Source organism: Pagrus pagrus (genome assembly GCF_965226575.1).
Source record: "Pagrus pagrus genome assembly, chromosome: 5".
NCBI classification, from domain to species: Eukaryota; Metazoa; Chordata; class Actinopteri; order Spariformes; family Sparidae; genus Pagrus; species Pagrus pagrus.
The window spans coordinates 8,221,186-8,239,117 of NC_140189.1; the positions used below are offsets into that span (position 1 = coordinate 8,221,186).

The 17,932-nt window shown below is 46.0% G+C and overlaps 2 protein-coding genes across 5 annotated transcripts; one reads left to right on the top strand and one right to left on the bottom strand.

Moving 5' to 3' along the window:
- Positions 1-1,313: 1,313 nt before the first annotated feature.
- Positions 1,314-6,985, top strand: noa1 (nitric oxide associated 1). Of its 2 annotated transcripts, XM_084352854.1 has the most exons (10): positions 1,314-1,607; positions 2,329-3,279; positions 3,567-3,731; positions 3,824-3,937; positions 4,382-4,473; positions 4,568-4,699; positions 5,440-5,556; positions 5,785-5,902; positions 6,169-6,436; positions 6,511-6,985. In XM_084352854.1, exons 1-9 carry the CDS (start codon positions 1,394-1,396, stop codon positions 6,414-6,416), a joined length of 2,151 nt encoding a protein of 716 aa, XP_084208980.1. In that variant the 5' UTR covers positions 1,314-1,393; the 3' UTR covers positions 6,417-6,436; positions 6,511-6,985. The 2 variants fall into 2 exon arrangements, with proteins under 2 accessions (XP_084208980.1, XP_084208979.1); XM_084352853.1 differs by having other exon boundaries at positions 6,169-6,985.
- A 37-nt stretch (positions 6,986-7,022) lies between these two features.
- Positions 7,023-17,030, bottom strand: rest (RE1-silencing transcription factor). 3 transcript variants are annotated; one of them, XM_084352852.1, is made up of 8 exons: positions 16,955-17,030; positions 14,593-14,750; positions 12,806-13,093; positions 11,964-12,548; positions 11,718-11,878; positions 11,312-11,395; positions 8,716-10,317; positions 7,023-8,631 (listed from the first exon to the last, which is right to left on the bottom strand). In XM_084352852.1, the coding sequence occupies exons 3-8, from the start codon at positions 13,072-13,074 to the stop codon at positions 8,315-8,317; spliced, it is 3,018 nt and encodes a 1,005-aa protein (XP_084208978.1). In that variant the 5' UTR covers positions 13,075-13,093; positions 14,593-14,750; positions 16,955-17,030; the 3' UTR covers positions 7,023-8,314. The 3 variants fall into 3 exon arrangements, with proteins under 3 accessions (XP_084208978.1, XP_084208976.1, XP_084208977.1); XM_084352850.1 differs by having other exon boundaries at positions 7,023-10,317; XM_084352851.1 differs by lacking the exon at positions 16,955-17,030 and having other exon boundaries at positions 7,023-10,317; positions 14,593-14,766.
- Between the last annotated feature and the right edge of the window lie 902 nt (positions 17,031-17,932).

Sequence of the window (17,932 nt, forward strand, 5' to 3'; positions counted from 1 at the left end):
ATAAAAAACAGTTACACATTTCCCAAAAACAAAGATGGGAGAAAGTGTCAACATGACATTTTTAACAGAGTCTTAGTGAATGGGGGAAATATCAGAAGAAGCTGGCTGATGTACTCAAAAAAGAATGATAGCTTCACTGCTTCTGCTGAAAAATGTTTTCTTCAAAAGAATACAGACTTGATAAGGAAGGACTAAAGGACTGGAAAAATGCAAAATGCTGAAGGTTCATGAGGATAGCCAGGAGCACAGTACCCACATGGCAACATGGAAGGAGTTGGAGGTCCGTTTTGCAACGGGGCGGACAATAGATAAGCAAGAGATGGCACTCGCTGAGGCTGAGAGAAACAGGTGGTGTGATGTTGTCTCTCGATTGGTGGCAATAATTCAGTCCTTAGCTGAAAGAAACATGGCTTTAAGGGGGTCCACAGATACATTATAAGCATCAACCATATTGTTGGAAAACAGTCATTAAAGATGACTTTGCATCAATAAAGTCAAGAAGAGTAAAGCTGTAGAGTGAGTTTGTTGAGGTGTTGTTGAGGCCTTTAATGCAATCAACATGCAGACAGCTCTCTCTGTTGGAATCATTGTAAATAGCGGTAAATCAAGAGGACTCTGATTTTTCTTTGTAATACTGTGTGCAATAGTTAGTGTGTTATGTCTGCACTGGTTTCATTATTTATTATTTTTTGCAATACCTTATTTATATTGTATTTTTAATTAATTTGATGTCACTTGTTTTCATGTTCACTGTTTTCTTTCTTCAGTTTTTATTTGGTGTGATATTTTTTTACTTAAAAGAAGCAAAGACTTGAATACATACATGCAGTTTCTGTGTGAGTGTATGAAAATTGATTTTGAAATTGACTGCGATGCAAAGGGACGCCCGCTAAAATCTTGCCTAGGGCACCTAATTGGTCAGGGCCGGCACTGACGGCAAGACATGTTTATTAAACAGCACCACTTAGAGCTTCATAGTGTCAGAGGAATACATTAGAATAAAACTTTATGAAATGGTCTAATTTGCATTTAAAAGAAAATAAAAAAGACAAAAAGATCAGATAAAACAGCGATTCTGTGTTTTCGGTTCCTGAAACAGCTGCAGAGTGACACCTCCTGTCGACGTTTAAATGTTTTAACTTTTACTTATTGATCCTGAGTTGATTCATTTGATCGATTTTTATTAGTCCTGTATCGATTCTATAAATGTCCGCGTGAGGAATATTTGGTTTAATTTCTAAATAAAGTAATGTTCGTTTATTTAACGGAAGACGAACAAACGACGAGTTTGACGTCACATCCGTTCAGGAAGTGGTCCGTGAGCAGCGGTGGAGGCTCGTGTGCGCGAGCCCCAAGGTGAGCGCGTGTCCAGGTGTGTGTGGAGGAGCTGGACATGTTGAAGGTGTTCCAGGTGAGCGTCCGCCGCGCGCTGCGGAGCGGCGTTTGGTTTCCTGCCGGTCGTGTCCCCGCTGCGGGCTTTGCGGGGTCAGTGCCTAGCTCAGAGGCCGCGGCAAGAAGGCGTTTGACCCGGCAGCTCTGCAGCAGAGTCCGGACCTGCACGGTGGACCCGAACCTGGAGGAACAGTTTGTCTTTGTGGACTGTACAGGTGAGACTGAGGACATGTGAGACTGAGGACAGATGAGACTGAGGACATGTGAGACTGGGGACACTTTATAATAATAATAATAATAATAATAATGTTGATGATGTAATAAATGTTGGACCAGCTGCAGGTTCTGTCTGGTTCTGTCCATTCAGTAGTTTTTACATAGACCCTTTTCACAGCAGGAAGAGTACAGGTGTAATCGATTACATTACTTTATGGTTGCGTTACCTTTAACAGTCAAAGTCTTTAAGTATGTGATACTCAGTTACTTTAGTACTTCAGTTACTTCAGTACAAGTCAAAGTAAATCACACACATTGATCTGCATGTTGACTCTGGCTCAGCTGATTATTGATCATGTCGTGATGATCAGCTCATTATTGATCGTGTAGTGATGATCAGTGTGACTTTATTAATCTCTCCTGTGCTCTGATGCAGCTGCAGAGTAACTGAAGGTTGTATCAGATACAAGTAGTGGAGTAAAGTATAAAGTAACTACAAGTACAGTACTTGAGTAAATCTGCTCAGTGATCTTCTGTCACCAGGACACCTGGAGCCATCTTGAAACGTTATTAGAAACATCTGTGCTTTTCAAAATGTCTGCCATGAGACAGGTCCACCACAACACCTGAGTCTGTTAAAGCAGCAGTGTGTAGAAATGTTCATCATCATCATCATCATCATCATTCTTCTTCTTCTCCTTCTCCTTCTTCTGTGTTCAGATCCAGAGGAGGACCACCGTCAGGAGGAAGACTTCTCCTCCTCTGCTGCTCCTCCAGGTGGTCTCCTCAGCTCTCCTCCTGGACCTCCTGCTGATCCTCCTCAGAGACAGCTGAGGTCTCTGGAGCGACAGCTGCAGGTGTTGAGGGGTGTAGCCCAGCAGGAGGCAGAGCCAGACTCTCTGATCCAGTTCCATGATGTCGACTTCCCGCTGGACGAGAGCATCGTGGCAGCGAAGAAGAAGAAGAAGAAGAAGGCAAGTAAAGGTGAGCACAAAGTCTTCGGCACCCCTGACGTGGATGAACCGGTGAGTGACACCTGCTGTGCCGGCTGCGGCGCCGTCCTGCACTGCACCGCTGTGGACGTGCCCGGGTACCTGCCCAGCGAGAAGTTCAGGGTGCTGCAGCAGGAGGAGCGTCTGGGTGGAGCTACCTGCCAGCGGTGTCACCTGCTCACTCACCACCACAAGGCCCTGAACCTCCAGGTGTCCTCGGACCAGTACCGGGCCGTGGTGCAGCAGCTCCGCCCCCTCGGGGCTTTGGTGCTGCTCATCGTCGACCTGCTGGACGTCCCTGACTCCATCGTCCCCGACCTGCCCGCACTGGTGGGCACCAACAAACACATCGTCGTCCTCGGCAACAAGATCGACCTGTTGCCGGGAGACGCCCCCAACTACCTGCAGCGAATCAAGCGGCAGCTCTCTCAGTACTGCCACGATGCCGGCTTCGGACATCAGGTGACCGACATCCACCTGATCAGCGCTAAGACAGGCTACGGCATCGAGGGCCTGATCTCCAGCCTGCAGCGGTCCTGGAAGTACAAAGGTGACGTGTACTTGGTGGGCAGCGCCAACGCCGGGAAGTCAACGCTCTTCAACACGCTGCTCGAGTCTGACTACTGCAAGTCCAAAGCCTCCGACCTCATCCACAAGGCCACCATATCACCGTGGCCCGGTGAGCACACCAGAATCCATTCACATTTCTATCAATTTAATGTCCGTTTGCTTTGAGCTCCCACAGCATGATGGGAAATATTTTCTGAGTCCACAGGGTCCTCGTCTGAATATAATCAGCTGACACTGAAGAAACTCTGTCTGTTATAAAACCATGTGTGTGGAAACTGAATATTTAATTGTTCAATAATCATTCAAATATTTATTAGAAACAAAACTTCCACTGACAGACAACTGATTCATCATCATGTGACCGTGTGCCTGTTTGTCCTGCGGTGGTGAGTTCAGGGACGACTCTGAACCTGCTCAAGTTTCCCATCATCAACCCGACTCCGTACAGGATGTTCAGACGACAGGAGAGACTGAACGAAGCCGAGAGACAGATGGAGAGCGAGCTGCCGCAGGACGAGCTGGACAGACTCCAACACCTCAGCAAGCAGGGATACTTAGTGGGTAAGACGGGGGGAGTTCACCTGTCCACTTGTCCACCTCTCATCATGTCCACTTGTCCACCTGTCATCATGTCCACTTGTCCACCTGTTCAGGTCGTGTCGGCAGAACTTTCTGGTCTCGCGTCTCTTCCAGACCTGATGAGATTGAGTTTGATCCAGACAGTTTGGCTTTTGGAGAAAATGAAGATGGACACAAGATGACAAAAGGTGAGGAGTGACATCTGATTGGATGAATGCTCTGTGATGTCATCAGCTGCAGGTGAAAGAACTAAAATGAGTGTGATTGGTGTTGATGTAAGAGCTGTTTGTCCTCTTCTTATTTTGAACGTTTCTTTAATGGGATTCTGAATGGGACTGAACACAAACTGTCCTGGATGATGAAACCGTCCCATTAGTTTCTGTCTCTTTATACTACATTACCCATGAGCCTTAGCTGCTGTTACTATGGAGAAACTATAGATTTGTAAGTTCACCATATGAATATAAAGTTCTGTAGTTGGCTGTTTGTTAGTGAAAATTCTTGGGAGTTGTAGTTCTTCAGTTTTACGTCCTCAGACTTAATGTTGAATCAGATTTTTATATTTTGTTGTGACGATTCAAACGTCGCAGTTAACACCTGCTGACATTTGACCTCTGTGTGGCCCCTGTCAGCTCGCAGCAGGTCGTCTGAAGAGTTCACCTACAACGAGCTAAAGGACGCTCACTGGCTGTTCGACACACCTGGAATCATGAAGGAGAACGATGTGAGTCTCTTCTGTGTTCTGTATAAACTGTACATGTACAACGACCAATCAGCTGCCGGCTCTCATGCTGTCCCTCCCTCTGTCTCCGTGTCAGATCCTGAGCCTGCTGACAGAACAGGAAGTGATGTCAGTGGTTCCGTCTCAGGCCGTCGTCCCGCGGACGTTCGTGTTGAAGCCCGGAACGACTGTGTTTGTGGGAGCTGTGGCGAGGATCGACTTCCTGCAGGTGATGACTTCCTGTTTCCTTTGAGTCAGCAGAGTACTGTGAGCTAACTGTTAGCATGTTAGCATAGCTCCAGTCGGTGTGTGGATCACTGGATGTTACATCCCCTCTGTGTCATCATCGGGATCCAGTCCGTCCATGTCCTCCTACAGCTGGATCAGTACCACACTCGTGTTAGCCTGCTGATATGTTAGCGTGTCATAATCCTGACAGTAATAAATGTTATTGATTGGTTCTTTGATCAGACACAGAGACACGTCACATGAACACTGTCAGCTGAAGTAAACAGATTCTATCAGTCCGTGGACACAGAACATCTCAGACTACACTGATGGTTCTGTCTGTGTACAGAGTGCATGTGCCTCAACCCAAAGATAGCGTTTAGCAGACGGTTCTCCTGGCCAGTCTGAAGTAAACACGGACATCCAGCGACAGATTAATCAGACGACTGATCAGGAAGCTGTTCAGAGCAGTTCTGGTTGGGTCACTGTTCTCTTTGATCGAGCCCGTCTGTAAAACATCGGGGCTGTTGGCATCACACAGTGAGGTCAGAGAACAAACGGTAGGAAGTCAGTTTTAACATGATTGTTAGTCTCATGCTAACATTAGCATCCACTGTGAGTCTGACAGTCCAGTCTGAGATGTCCCACACAGGCCACCGTACACACAGACCCTCTGATGAAAGTCACAACACGCGTCACTTCTACTGATTATTGATGAGCTGTCATTGATCTGGTCCACAGGGAGAGAAGTCCTGCTGGTTCTCGGTGGTGGCCTCCAGTCGTCTCCCAGTTCACATCACCAGTCTGGAGAAGGCCGACAGTGTTTATGAGAAACATGCGGGACACGTCCTGCTGGGGGTGAGACAGTCACATGATCACAGCTGTTTAAACACACTGAGGGCGTCTCGTTGCGAGTCCTCAGCCGGCCCGACACCATTAACTCTTCTCACACACAGTTCAAGCTGCAGACGGGTCGAGCCCACTGTGGACCGTTGCTTTGAACGCTCGTTAGCTCCAGGCTGAGGACACGCAGCGTGACATGCTCTCCTCTCAGTCACACTCACACCTGTGTGCTGCTGCCTTCAGGTTCCTGCAGGAGGGTCGGAGCGTATGAAGGACTTTCCAGCGCTGGTTCCTCAGGAGTTCAGGCTGGAGGGTCGAGGTCACCTGGAGGCTGCTGCTGACATCAAACTGTCGTCTGCAGGTAAACACACGAGCGACACATCCTCATTTATTAGATAGCCAATAATCAAATGATGTGTTGAGCTCATGGTGCAGAACTGATCCAACATGTAAATGAAGGTCCTGGTTCTGGAGCTTTGGATCAGGTCACATGTTCTCCTTCAGTTGAGACACGACATCAGAACTTTATCTGAACTTTAAGATTCTGTGACATCAGATTATAGTCAGAGAGAAAACACCACAGAAGAAGAGACAGACATCACTGTGTGTGTGTGTGTGTGTGTGCAGGTTGGGTGGCTGTGACAGCAGCTGCAGGTGAGCAGCTGGTGTTGAGGGTTCATGGTCCGGCGGCGGCAGCGTTCAGCGTGAGGACGCCGCCACTGCTTCCTCAAGTCGTCTCTCTGAAAGGAGAACGCATCAGAAAATCTGCCGCTTACAAGACGCTGAAACCTGCTGGGCTGCTGGACGCAGGACTGTCGGCCCACGGAGCCGAGAGGCTGCAGGTGAAGAAGAAGAAGAAGAAGAAGAAGAAGTGAAGAGTGACACCTGCACACAGGTGACACAGGTGGGAGGAGCTACTCTCCATGGTGACGTCAACACCTGTCTCTACTGACTGTCTGTCTGCTTCAGTCGCCCACAGACAGGAAGCAGCAAGCCAGCGGGGACGCCACTCGAGCTGACGACGTGCTGCTGTTCACGTGTTCTGGAAGTCAAAGACTGTAGTCGAGGGTAACAAATGTACAATAACACATGAAGGCTCAGGTGTGTGAACCAGGCTCACCTGTCGCCTCCTGTTGGTACCTTTCACAATAAGAGTCTTGAGTAGCAGTGTGAATGTAAATAGACTCACAACATGTTGATGAAGTGAAGTGTCTCTGCAGTGATGTGACACACTGACATGTCACTGACAGCTGGAGGTTTGTTCTCAACACGTTTACATCTTTCATCTTTTATTGTTTATTATAATTCTTAGAGAAAGTCAGTTCTGGTTAGAACCTGGTTGCTGCTGTGATGCTGATGACATGTGGACGGGAACATTTCTGAACTAAAATGTTTTTGTATGTTTGTTTATTTTTCTGTTGCATTAAATCTGTTTATATCCTCACGTGTGTCGACTGTGTGAAGAGAAGAGAAACAATCCATCAAGTTTGAAAATGTTTATTAAAAAAGGAGCAGAGTGAAGATGAGACACGATTTATACAAGTTTATGTTTCTTTATGAACAGACGTGTTGTTCCTCTTCTTCCTCCTCCTCCTCTTCCTCTTGCTCCTCACGGTGAAACTAACTAAATGTCTTTGGAACAAACTGATTAATGAACGAGTCGTTACAATAAGTGACAGATTAATTAGTTTTAGTCTTGATAGAAATAAAAAGCTAAAAGACAGTTAAACCTTTAATGTGTCACTGCACACACACACACCAACACACACACGTACAGTATCATGTTACAGAAGCAGGCAGTGAAGGATGTAACTGTAAGTACAGTGATGATGTCATGGTTCTGGTTTGGTTGGTTTCTGTCCTGTGGTCAGTAGAAACACATCAGAGACGTGCGGTACCCCCTGCAGGAGCTCCACGTCACTTTGGCCTCTTTGTTAAAGGGATATTGCACACAATGATTTACACGGAGACAAAACAAGTTTGTCTTCAGACGGAGCGGATCCCCTGTCAGGTGTTCACGCTCCTCCTCAGGCACCAACACAACATCCAGGTGCTTCTAAATGTGACATTAAGGACTCAAATGTCATGTTTTACAATGATCTGTTGAACCAATCAGAGCTCAGAGGCGGCAGGTTAATGTCAACAAATATTCACACTACATGTTTCTGTAAAACACTCGATCGTCTCTAACCATCAAAAACACTCGAGCTAAAAGTTTGTACATAAAAAGTGATTGTCAAAGGCACTGAATGTTACAAGTCAACGCTTCAGAGGAATTAATATTTGGACACAGCAGGTTTTAAACAACGAGGAAGTGATTCTGACTTTATTATGTTCATATCAAACAGTCTGTTAGCAGGACGATGACATCAGCTGATCCGGTCACACATCCTGTCCTGGTCCTCTATTCATCAAACACAAACATTTTAAATTTGATCATTAGAAATGAAAAGTAACGACGCTGCTGACACATGATCTGATGAGTCAGCACCATCTGTGATCGATCGCTGGGAGTCATTTATCTGATGGAGGGAGAAGAACTGGATCACTTTGTACAGCACATCACCTGAGTGTGTGCACGTGAGTCAGTGTGTGCTTGTGAGTTCTGACCCCCCCGCCGGTGAAGGTGGGTCTGTCAGAGAACAGGAAGTCAAACTGTTTGTGAGTTGATGAGTTTGTGGACAAACTGCACCACAACTCTGTGTTGCCATGGATATAGGCCGTCACTTCTGTCCCTTGGCCGTGTTGTCCATGTTGCCATGGATATAGGCCCTCACTTCTGTCCCTTGGCCGTGTTGTCCATGTAGTACACGTTGACCAGATGGCGGTTCAGGTGGCGCCGGTACTCCACCTCCAGAGGGAAGGTGCGGTCGCAGAAGATGCACATGTGACCCTTGAGCTCCGTTGGCGTTGGGATCTCGTCTGTCGGCGTCTCGGGGTCATTAGCCATCTTCCCCGACCCGGCGCTGTTGCCGTTGAGGCCGGAGTCGTCGCTGCCCTCAGAGGCACTGTCGCTGATGTCACTTCCTCCTTCGTGGCTGCTATGGATGCCCTCATCGTCCTCGGGATCAGCGGGTTTGTTTCGCTGACCTGGAAGCACGAGAGGAGGCGGTGACGTGGGTTTAACAAAGGTGGGAGCGGGGCGGTGTTCAGTTGGAGGAGGAGTGTCCTCACCTGAGATGCAGGTGGGTGAAGCCTCCATCTTCTCTGGAGGTTTGACCAGAGTCTCTCCTGGTTCTGTTGAAGCGGTTTGTGTGGAGGCGTTCTCCTGTGCAGGGCTGTTTCCTGTCAGTTGGGGCTCAGGGCTGGTGGTTTGCGTTTGGTCGTCGAGCTGAGCTGATCCTCCTGTAGTGGATCCTTCTGGAGCGGATCCTCCTGGAGTGGATCCCTCTGGAGCGGATCCTTCTGGAGCAGGTCCTTCTTGAGCAGTACCTCCTGGAGCAGATCCTTCTGGAGCGGTTCCTCCCGGAGCAGATCCCTCTGGAGCATCTGTGGACAGACTGCTGACAGAAGTGGTCTTGTCTTTAGTTTGATCCACAGGCTGTTGAAGACTGGGTGCTTGTTGCTTCTTGCTGGTGTTCTTGGTCTTCTTCTGCTTCACACTTGTCCCGTTGGACTTGTTTGGTGCTGGAGTGGCATCATTTGTCTTTTTTGTATCTTCTGCAGCAGTTTTCTCTGCAGCTGTAGTTTTCAGCCGTCTGGTCTTGGATGGAGTCTCAGAGGAGGACTTTTTGGACAGATCCAGAGCCTCCACTGCTTTCCTCTTTGCAGCTTTCTCCTTTACCACCTTCTCCTTCTGACTTTTCTCACGACTGTCTGGTTTCTGTGGAGCTTCCTCAACGTGTTCTGGAGTCTTTTCGGACTTCTTTGATCCAGACCTCCTTGGCTTGTTGAGGCTTTTGTTCTCTTTTCCACTACCGTCATTCTTCTGGAGGTCTTTCTCCTTCACAGGCTTCCCTTCTCTTTCCATCTCTGGTCTCTGCTGCTCAGATTTCTGTATTTGGACTTTTCCTGCTTGAGTTATGTCAGTTTGATCCTGGACTGTTGTTTTCTCTGCCGGCAGCTTCTTGACCCGTCTCTTAGCCTTGTTGTCTGTATTTACAGCGGTGGCTGTCGTCTCTGTCTGAGGTTCTTTAACAGTTTCTTTCTCCAGACGCTTCTCGTTGACCTTCTCCATCTTCTTCTGCCTTGTTGTGACCTTCTTCTCTGGCTCCACCTTGTCCTTCACCTTTGGAGCTTTCTCTTTCTCAGAAGTGACATTGGCTTTCTTCTGGACCTTGTCAGGTGCTTCAGTCTGAACCGGTTCAGCGCTGCAGGGCCTGCTGCTCTTTCTGATGGACAGATTGATCGGACTTGAGTCCACACTCTCGTCCCCGTCGTCCTCATCCATGTCAAAGTCCTCCTCGACACTGGATGAGTTGTCCAGCTTGCTTGCTGTGGAGTTGTGCTCTGCAGCGTCAGGACCAGTTTTTTTGACGCGCAGTTTGACCTTTGAGATGTCCATGTTCACGTTGCAGCCTGAGTGCCTGGACTTGATGTGGTACTGCAGGTTGCACTTCTTGGAGGCGGCGTACTTGCAGAGAGGACAGAGGAACTGACGGGGGTTCAGGTGGAGCTCCACGTGCTTCTTGAAGTTGCTGCGGTCCGCCGTCTTGTACTCACAGTACGGACAGGAAAGAGGTTTGGGGCCGTTGTGGACCTGCCGGGCGTGGCGGGTCACCTCATGCTGGTTGGCTGCCAGGTAATTACAACTCTCACACTTGAAGGGACGCTCACCTGCACACAGGAAGGTAACAACATGTCAGAACACTGGAGAGGATGATGTGACAACAAGACAACAAAGGGTTCCATGCAGCAGGTGAGTCTGACTGATACACCTCAGCGACAGGTTATCAGCTGATATATAAAATATAATCATGTTCAGGCTTTTTATGTCATAGTTTGGATGAATCTGATTTTTCTGATGTATCAGACTCTGTTCAGACGTTACAGTCTGTCTGTGTATAAATGTGACTGGTAGTTTAATCACTCAGACTCAAGATGGACATAATCAAACGTCTCTGACGGCATCTGAGACAAACATGCAGGAAGTTTGACATCCAGAACAGAAGCAGCTCAAACAAACACTGAGTGGACGTTCAGGTGAGACAGGTGTGTCTTCACACTGATCTGCTTCAGACAAACACAACACAACACAACACAACACAGCATGTAGCTCTGATACTAATGCTAATCACTTTACCATGTTAGTCCAACGTCGGTGGCTTCAGTGAGAGCAACACAACAACAAGTTAGTCAGTGACGACAACAACAACAACAACAATCATCACCTCATCAACGCACAGGTTTCTACTGGGAATAATAACCCTCCACTACTGCAGTACTACGACTGTACTACGACTGCACTACGACTGTACTACTACAGTAGTACTGCAGTACTATGACTGTACTAATACAGTAATACTGCAGTACTATGACTGCAGACTACAGTTGTAGTATTGCAGTACTACGACTGTAGTCTTTCTGCCAGTTGTATGTCAGTACTGTCAGTAGTTTTACTGGCTGGTGATTGGCTGAAGTCAGAGGTGAGACCAGCTGAGTCCAGGTGAGACCAGGTGAATCCAGGTGAGTCACAGCTCTGACCATCAGCCTCCAGCAGTGAATATTAGAGTCAGGAAACACCTGTGGATCTACAGTGGTTCAGCAGAGGACACAACCTGTAACAACTGCATGAAGACAAACTGTACACAGTTCAGAGGGGACCACTGACCTGAGTGAGTCCTCATGTGTCGGGTCAGGTGAGTCTTCTGTGAGCTGGAGTAGTCGCAGTACAGGCACTGGAACGGACGAACACCTGAACAGCACAGGAAACACATCATACACATGACATCATACACATGATGTCTTGATGTGTTTGCAGATGTGTGTGTTACCTGTGTGTGTGCGCGGATGTGTGTTGCCTGTGTGTGTGTGTGTGTGTGTGAATGTGTGCGTGTTACCTGTGTGTGTGCGGATGTGTGTGTTACCTTTGAGTGTGCGCGGATGTGTGTGTTACCTGTGTGTGTTACCTGTGTGTATGCGGATGTGTGTTACCTGTGTGTGTGCGGATGTGTGTGTTACCTGTGTGTGTGCAGATGTGTGTGTTACCCGTGTGTTTGTGTGTGTGTGTGTGTTACCTGTGTGTGTGCGGATGTGCTGGATGTAGTTGCTCTTGCGGTCAGAGAAGTAGGAACACTGGCTGCAGGTGTGCAGTTTGCTGGGGAAGTGGTTCCTCAGGTGTTTCCTCCAGTGGTACTGACTGACTGTGGTGTACGGGCACAGCGTGCACTTAAACACCCTGAACAACACACACAAACATGTGATCAGCACATTGATCAGAAACTGAAACTGGAGTGAGACCGCTGCAGGTGAGACAGGTGTACCTGTGGTCGTCGCCCTCCTTGCTGTGGTGCTTCAGGTGGGCGATGTAGTGGTCATATCTGTTGGTGTTGTAGCCGCACCGTTCACACCTGATTAGTCCTTTGATGTCACCTGCTGTCCCCGTGGCGTCCCCGCCACCCTCTGCCTCCCCGCCAGGCGGAGCCGGGGACTCCGGTGGGTCCCCCTCCTTGGCCCTGGTCTTGCTGCGGCCCTCCACCCGGTTCACCACCATCATCTTGCTGATGCTGTGCGTGCTGAGGTGTTGAACGAACTCCTGCTCGTTCTCAGCCTGGAAGTGACACGGCTTACAGTGGAACGTCTTCTTCTTCTTCTTGGCTCTCTCCATGGCAGCAGCGGCTACAGCGGCCTCGGAGACGGGGGGGACATCTTTGCGTTTGACGCCCTGCTCAGGAGTTTTGGTTGCGGCAGGGGGGTGAGGCTGAGTGCACCTGGACAGGTCTTCGGCTCTGTCCTCCTCCTGCTCCTCCGCGTTGTTCCCTACGACCACGGCGCTGATGTTGGGGGCTGGGGACTCGGGGTACTCGATGATGCAGAACTCTCTTTGGTTCTGGTTGTCGTAGCTGTACCTGAGCAGACACACAGGTGTGTTAACACACACATGTGAAGTATCTTTGTCTTACTGTCAACATTGGACGGATGAATGTGAACTCTTTATTTTTTGTATATATCATATTGATATTGGATGTTTAGAGGTGAGGCGACCCGTCAGTGAGCTCATGAGGCTGCACCGCCTGTTCGAATACTAGAATCATTACTGAACGACTGCTGAAACATTTAAAACACCACACTGATCTGTTTACTGATGCTGCAAGTGCAGACAGACCTGATGATGCTTTCGTCCTCGCTGTCCGAGTAGTTACATCCCACCGTCTTCAGCTCCATCATCTCCTTCTCGTCCGCCGCACTGCCTTCACCGCCGCCGCCGCCGCCGCCGCCACCCTCCCCTGCCGTCACCGCTGCCACATTGGCCAGCATCACCAGCTGAGGGGCGGGCAGCGTGTTCCCAGGCATGTCGCTGAGACTCTGAGCATCCTCCATCAGAGACACGCCCACAGGAAACATCCCCACAGAGAACACGGTCTGAGCCGCCATGTTGATTTCAGCTGTTCACCTGTGACAACATGGAGGATTAAAGGTGGAGTGAAGGAAGAGACAGGACGCTGCTGCAGTCACAGCTGTACGAGGACCTGCCGTGTGTCACTGTTAAATAATAAGACTGCAGAGTTTTCATCACTGTTACAAACTGTAAACAACTGTTCTGTTCTGAGTACGAGCTAAAACTAAGAATTATGTTTGTTTTCCATCAGTGAATAAAGAAGCTGTACTCAGAGGAAGATAAGGTCCCACAACACTGTGTGAAGCTAGACAGGTGGCAGGGTCCGCCACAAATAAACAAAGTAAAACAGTATAAACTGTGTTGTCCTTTAAGGTCAGTGTGTTTATTCAGTTTGTCTCAGTCACTGAAGTCATTAACGTTTCTACAGACTGCTCCTTTAAATAATTTGAGACAGAAAACGGTTTTAAGATAAAAACAGAACTGGAATAAAATGGAAGTTTTCTGAAAATGTGTGTGTATTATTACACTTAAATGTTACATAAGTCTAATGTTTAAACACTTCAGTCATTCCGTGAGATGAGCTGCAACAGTTAATTAATCAAGAAAATACACAACAATGAAAACAATCATTAGTTGTGACCTCATCAGTGAGAAGTATGACTGACTTTAAGTGTGACATCACAGTGTGCGGCTGCTGCTGCAGGCTCACACTGTGTCTGTCGGCCATTTTGAAACAGCACCACAGCTCAGTCGACAGCGACTTTAGCACGTTCAGAACTCCCTCTGGAAAACTCCAACTTTTACTTTTTACCCTGAAGAGACTGAACAGAAAACAGCCACCGGTGGTTTATTGTGAAAAAGTCCACATGAGAAAACAGTTTGATTTAAAGTTTGAGTTAAAATGTTCAGAAGAACAAGTCACCAGACATTTTACACAGAAAGTGAGAAAAACTTAGCTTAACTTAACTCAGTTCACATCCCGTCGACCTGTATTTGATTCTGTCTTAAACATGTGAAACTTTAATGGAGGTTTGGTTTAAATCAAGCTGAAGTTCTTTACAGTAAAATAATCCTGTTCCTGCTGTGAAAACAAGATTTAAATGATTTTAAATGTTTAGTCGTTCAAAGATCAGACAGCCTGCACATGTTTCTGAGGATTAACACATGACACTGTGGCTCGGTTCTGATGTGAGCTGGACCCGTCCGGTGTCAGTCTCTTGTCTCCGTCTGTGATTGTCACGTTAAAGTTTGCGGAAGCGCACAAGTCGAGTCAAACAGCGACATTTTGTCAGACACGTTTAAAGTGAAGGTAGAGTGTTTTACGTGTGCTGTGGGTGAAGTAAAGTGAGGGTGGATGTGTGTAGAGTCGGGTGGAGGTGTCGGAGTGTTAGCCATGGTGCTGATCAGCCCCGGACAGCGCCTTCTTCTCCACCTCACCGCCTCCATTTTCCTCCAAACTGCCTCTAACTTTGAGCGGCCGTGTCTCTGCTCACAGCCCGCCAGCAGCTCGGCCGTGTGTCCGCCATGTTGGAACAAACAACACACAAACTCACCGACTCTTCCCGTCCGGACTTCAGTCCACTTTGCTTCACTTTTTGCAGCTTTGTCACTTTTTTCTTCGTCGAGCAGCGCAGAGAGAAAAGTGAGGACAAGTTTCCGCACATTCCTCCACAGCCACGTACGGCGGATGACGTCAGCACGTCGCCCCGAGCTGATGGAAGTTTGAGGAGAAAAAAATAAAAGTAATAAAATAAAATAATAATAAAATGTGAGTTATAATCACAGTTAATTAATATACAAGCTGGACACATGAGCATGTAGCGATGGAATGTAACTAAGTACATTTCTTCAAGTACTTTTAAAGCCACTCATACTTTAATAGGGCAGTACTTTTTACTCCACTACATGTGACAGCTGTAGTAGAAGTTACCTTATTTTTTACTAACTACTAACTGAGTACTAGCTACTAACTGAGTACTACATTTACATGTAGGGCATTTAGCAGAAGCTTTTGTCCAAAGTGACTTACAATAACTACATTTGTCACAACATATCACCGTTGATAAAGTAAGAATGAAAAAATAGAAACAATTTTCAAGCCCTCGTCTGAGCAAAGTAGCTGCTATTTATCAAGATACCAAGTACATAAGTGCTATGATTTAAGTGCTGAGGGTAAGAACACTAATACTAACTACTAACTGAGTACTAACTACTAAGTACTAACTGAGTACTAACTACTAACGAACTACTTACTGAGTACTAACTGAATACTACGTACTAAGTACTAAGTACTAACTACTAACAAACTGCTAACTACTAACTAAGTACTAACTACTAACAAACTACTAACTACTAACTAAGTATTAACTACTAACTAAGTACTGAGTACTGACTACTAACTAAGTACTAACTGAATACTTAGCCCACTGGATAGCTTAATAAACTGCTTACTTGACAAAAATACATGGATGTCACAGAACTTCTTCCAGCTGAATGAAGACAAAACAGAGGTCATAATATTTGGGGCAAAAGCCCAGAGAGAGCAAATATCTGTGCACCTTAAGTAACTAAGCCTTCACACCAAGAACCAGGTGAAAAACCTTGGTATCGTCCTAGACTCTGATCTCAGACTTGACACACACATTAGAAATGTCACCAAAATATATTTTTATCATTTGAGAAACATTGTCAAAGTCAGAGCATTTCTCTTGCAGGCTGACACAGAAACACTGATGCATGCTTTTATAACCTCTAGGCTGGACTGTAATGCTCTCTTGTCTGGTCTTCCTAAAAAAGCCATCGGCCGCCTACAACTAGTTCAAAACGTGGCAGCCCGAGTTCTGACGAAGACCAGACAGAGAAATCATATAATGCCTATTTTAAAGTCGCTGCACTGGTTGCCCTTTAGTCTTAGAATTGATTTTAAGATCCTTTTACTAGTTTTTAAATCTCTAAATGGCCTGGCACCATCTTATCTTTCTGACATGCTTCATAGATATGCACCCAGCAGGTTCCTCAGATCCTCAGCAGCTGGCCTCCTGGTTGTCCCAAAGACTTCTGGAAAAACATATGGAGAGTCAGCTTTCAGACACTATGGCCCTCGTCTCTGGAACAGTCTGCCTCTGGATCTGAGGGACTCCACCTCTGTGGAGATTTTTAAACAACATCTAAAGACATATCTTTTTAACCTGGCTTTTACTTAGGGTGCCTCGTCATTTAGTTTTTTTTAATGTTATTTATTTTATGTCACTCAGTTCTGATGTCCTGACTCTTAGCTTTATATATATTTATTTCTTACTCCATGCTTGTACTTACTTTTTTTAATTTTTTATTTATCCACTAGCCTTTTTTTTTTATTATCACTTTTATAGTTATTGTTATTTCTATGCCTTTGTATTTATTTATCTGTCTGCTTTTTATCGACACACCCCATTGACTCATTGAATTATTGTTGTCTATCTGTTTTATTTTATTGTTTTTAATTTTGCTCTGTGAAGCACTTTGGGCTGCATTCATGTATGAAAGGTGCTATATAAATAAATAAAGTTGGTGTTGAAGCAGCAGCTCTGTGCGGGTTATTGATTATTAATCAGCATCAATATGTTGGCTGAACGTCACTGATGGTCTTTGACTCTGTGCGTGAGCAGATTCATGCTGTGTATCTTCAGTCAAAGTTAAAAGCAGCTTGAATATTTAAGACATTTGACAGATTAGATGTGAAGTCTTGTCTGATTCTGATTATGTGAGGAGAGAAATGTGACATCATCAGTGTTTCATTAAGATAATTAGGTGATAAAAGTTATTAAACACAGTTTGTGGATGGATCAAGGATGATGTCACTCATCATTCACATCCAATCAGAACAGAGTTTGAATGAAATACAAGTCAACATGATAATGGACAGCTTTCACCCACAGCTCCTGGACTTCTTCTGACAACTGAACTGTCTCCATGGCAACTGCTGATGAAGGACTACAGATATGGCGGAAAGCTCCGGAGAGAAATGCTCGTAAGAGGATCATGTTTATGTCAGAGTAGTTTCCAGGATGAAGAACCTCCTATAGTCCTTTAATCCTGAAACAAGATCAAACAGAACAAAACATGAGGAGGAAATCAAAAGAAAATAATGAGAGAAAACAAAAATAATAAGAAAAAGTGTAATAGGTTGTATTTACACATGTTCACCACATGGGAGGCGCTACTGCCTCACTATACTGATAAAAAACAACAGTGCGCTCAGATCAATAACTTTTATTGACATGATGACAGCTGACACATGTTGCAAAGCACTATTACTATAGTCACAAAAACTAAAAGAGAAAAGAAATAAAAACAAAACATGAATATTAGTTCACAGAGTAAACTAGATCAGCTGTGATCAATCAGGCCGTGTTTTTTATTGACCAGTGTTTGATTAACGTCAGTCAGTCTAATGAATCATTATTTGAACAGCTTTCTGTATCAGAGTTAATCAGCTCTGATCAAACATTCATCCCGGATTTATAAACATCTGTCAATCAATGATCCACATCAACCAGTAAACGTGTCGTCACAGTTGGCACAGAAGCAGCCACGCCCCTTCCTCGAGCTCCTCAAAGCTGCTTCAAACCGCACGGACACAGCCCGGAAGTGTGGTGACATTGCCTTCAGAATACAATCGTGATGCTCGTTTAACCTTTACATTTTTAAATGAATCAAAGTGAACACATGCTGACTTAATAGATATAAAATATCTGAATTGACTTGATTGATTTTATTAATAGTTTTGAGTTTATGACTCATCTTTATTGTGTTTCACTCCACATTTCCTCTTCTGGTAAACTCAACTTCACGCTACATCTTTTATTCTGAAATCTAAAGCGGAAGTGTGCTAGCTGATTTCGTCACTTCGAC

Bases quoted from the DNA above. Each gene is read 5' to 3' on its own strand.
- noa1 (XM_084352853.1), top strand. From the start codon at position 1,394: ATGTTGAAGGTGTTCCAGGTGAGCGTCCGCCGCGCGCTGCGGAGCGGC. The intron at 3,732-3,823 runs GTAAGACGGGGG...CCACCTGTTCAG, and splicing joins CAAGCAGGGATACTTAGTGG to GTCGTGTCGGCAGAACTTTC. The intron at 5,903-6,168 runs GTAAACACACGA...GTGTGTGTGCAG, and splicing joins CATCAAACTGTCGTCTGCAG to GTTGGGTGGCTGTGACAGCA.
- rest (XM_084352850.1), bottom strand. From the start codon at position 13,074: ATGGCGGCTCAGACCGTGTTCTCTGTGGGGATGTTTCCTGTGGGCGTG. The intron at 11,879-11,963 runs GTACACCTGTCT...TGTGTTGTTCAG, and splicing joins AAGGAGGGCGACGACCACAG to GGTGTTTAAGTGCACGCTGT. The intron at 10,318-11,311 runs GTCAGTGGTCCC...TCCTGTGTGCAG, and splicing joins ACACATGAGGACTCACTCAG to GTGAGCGTCCCTTCAAGTGT.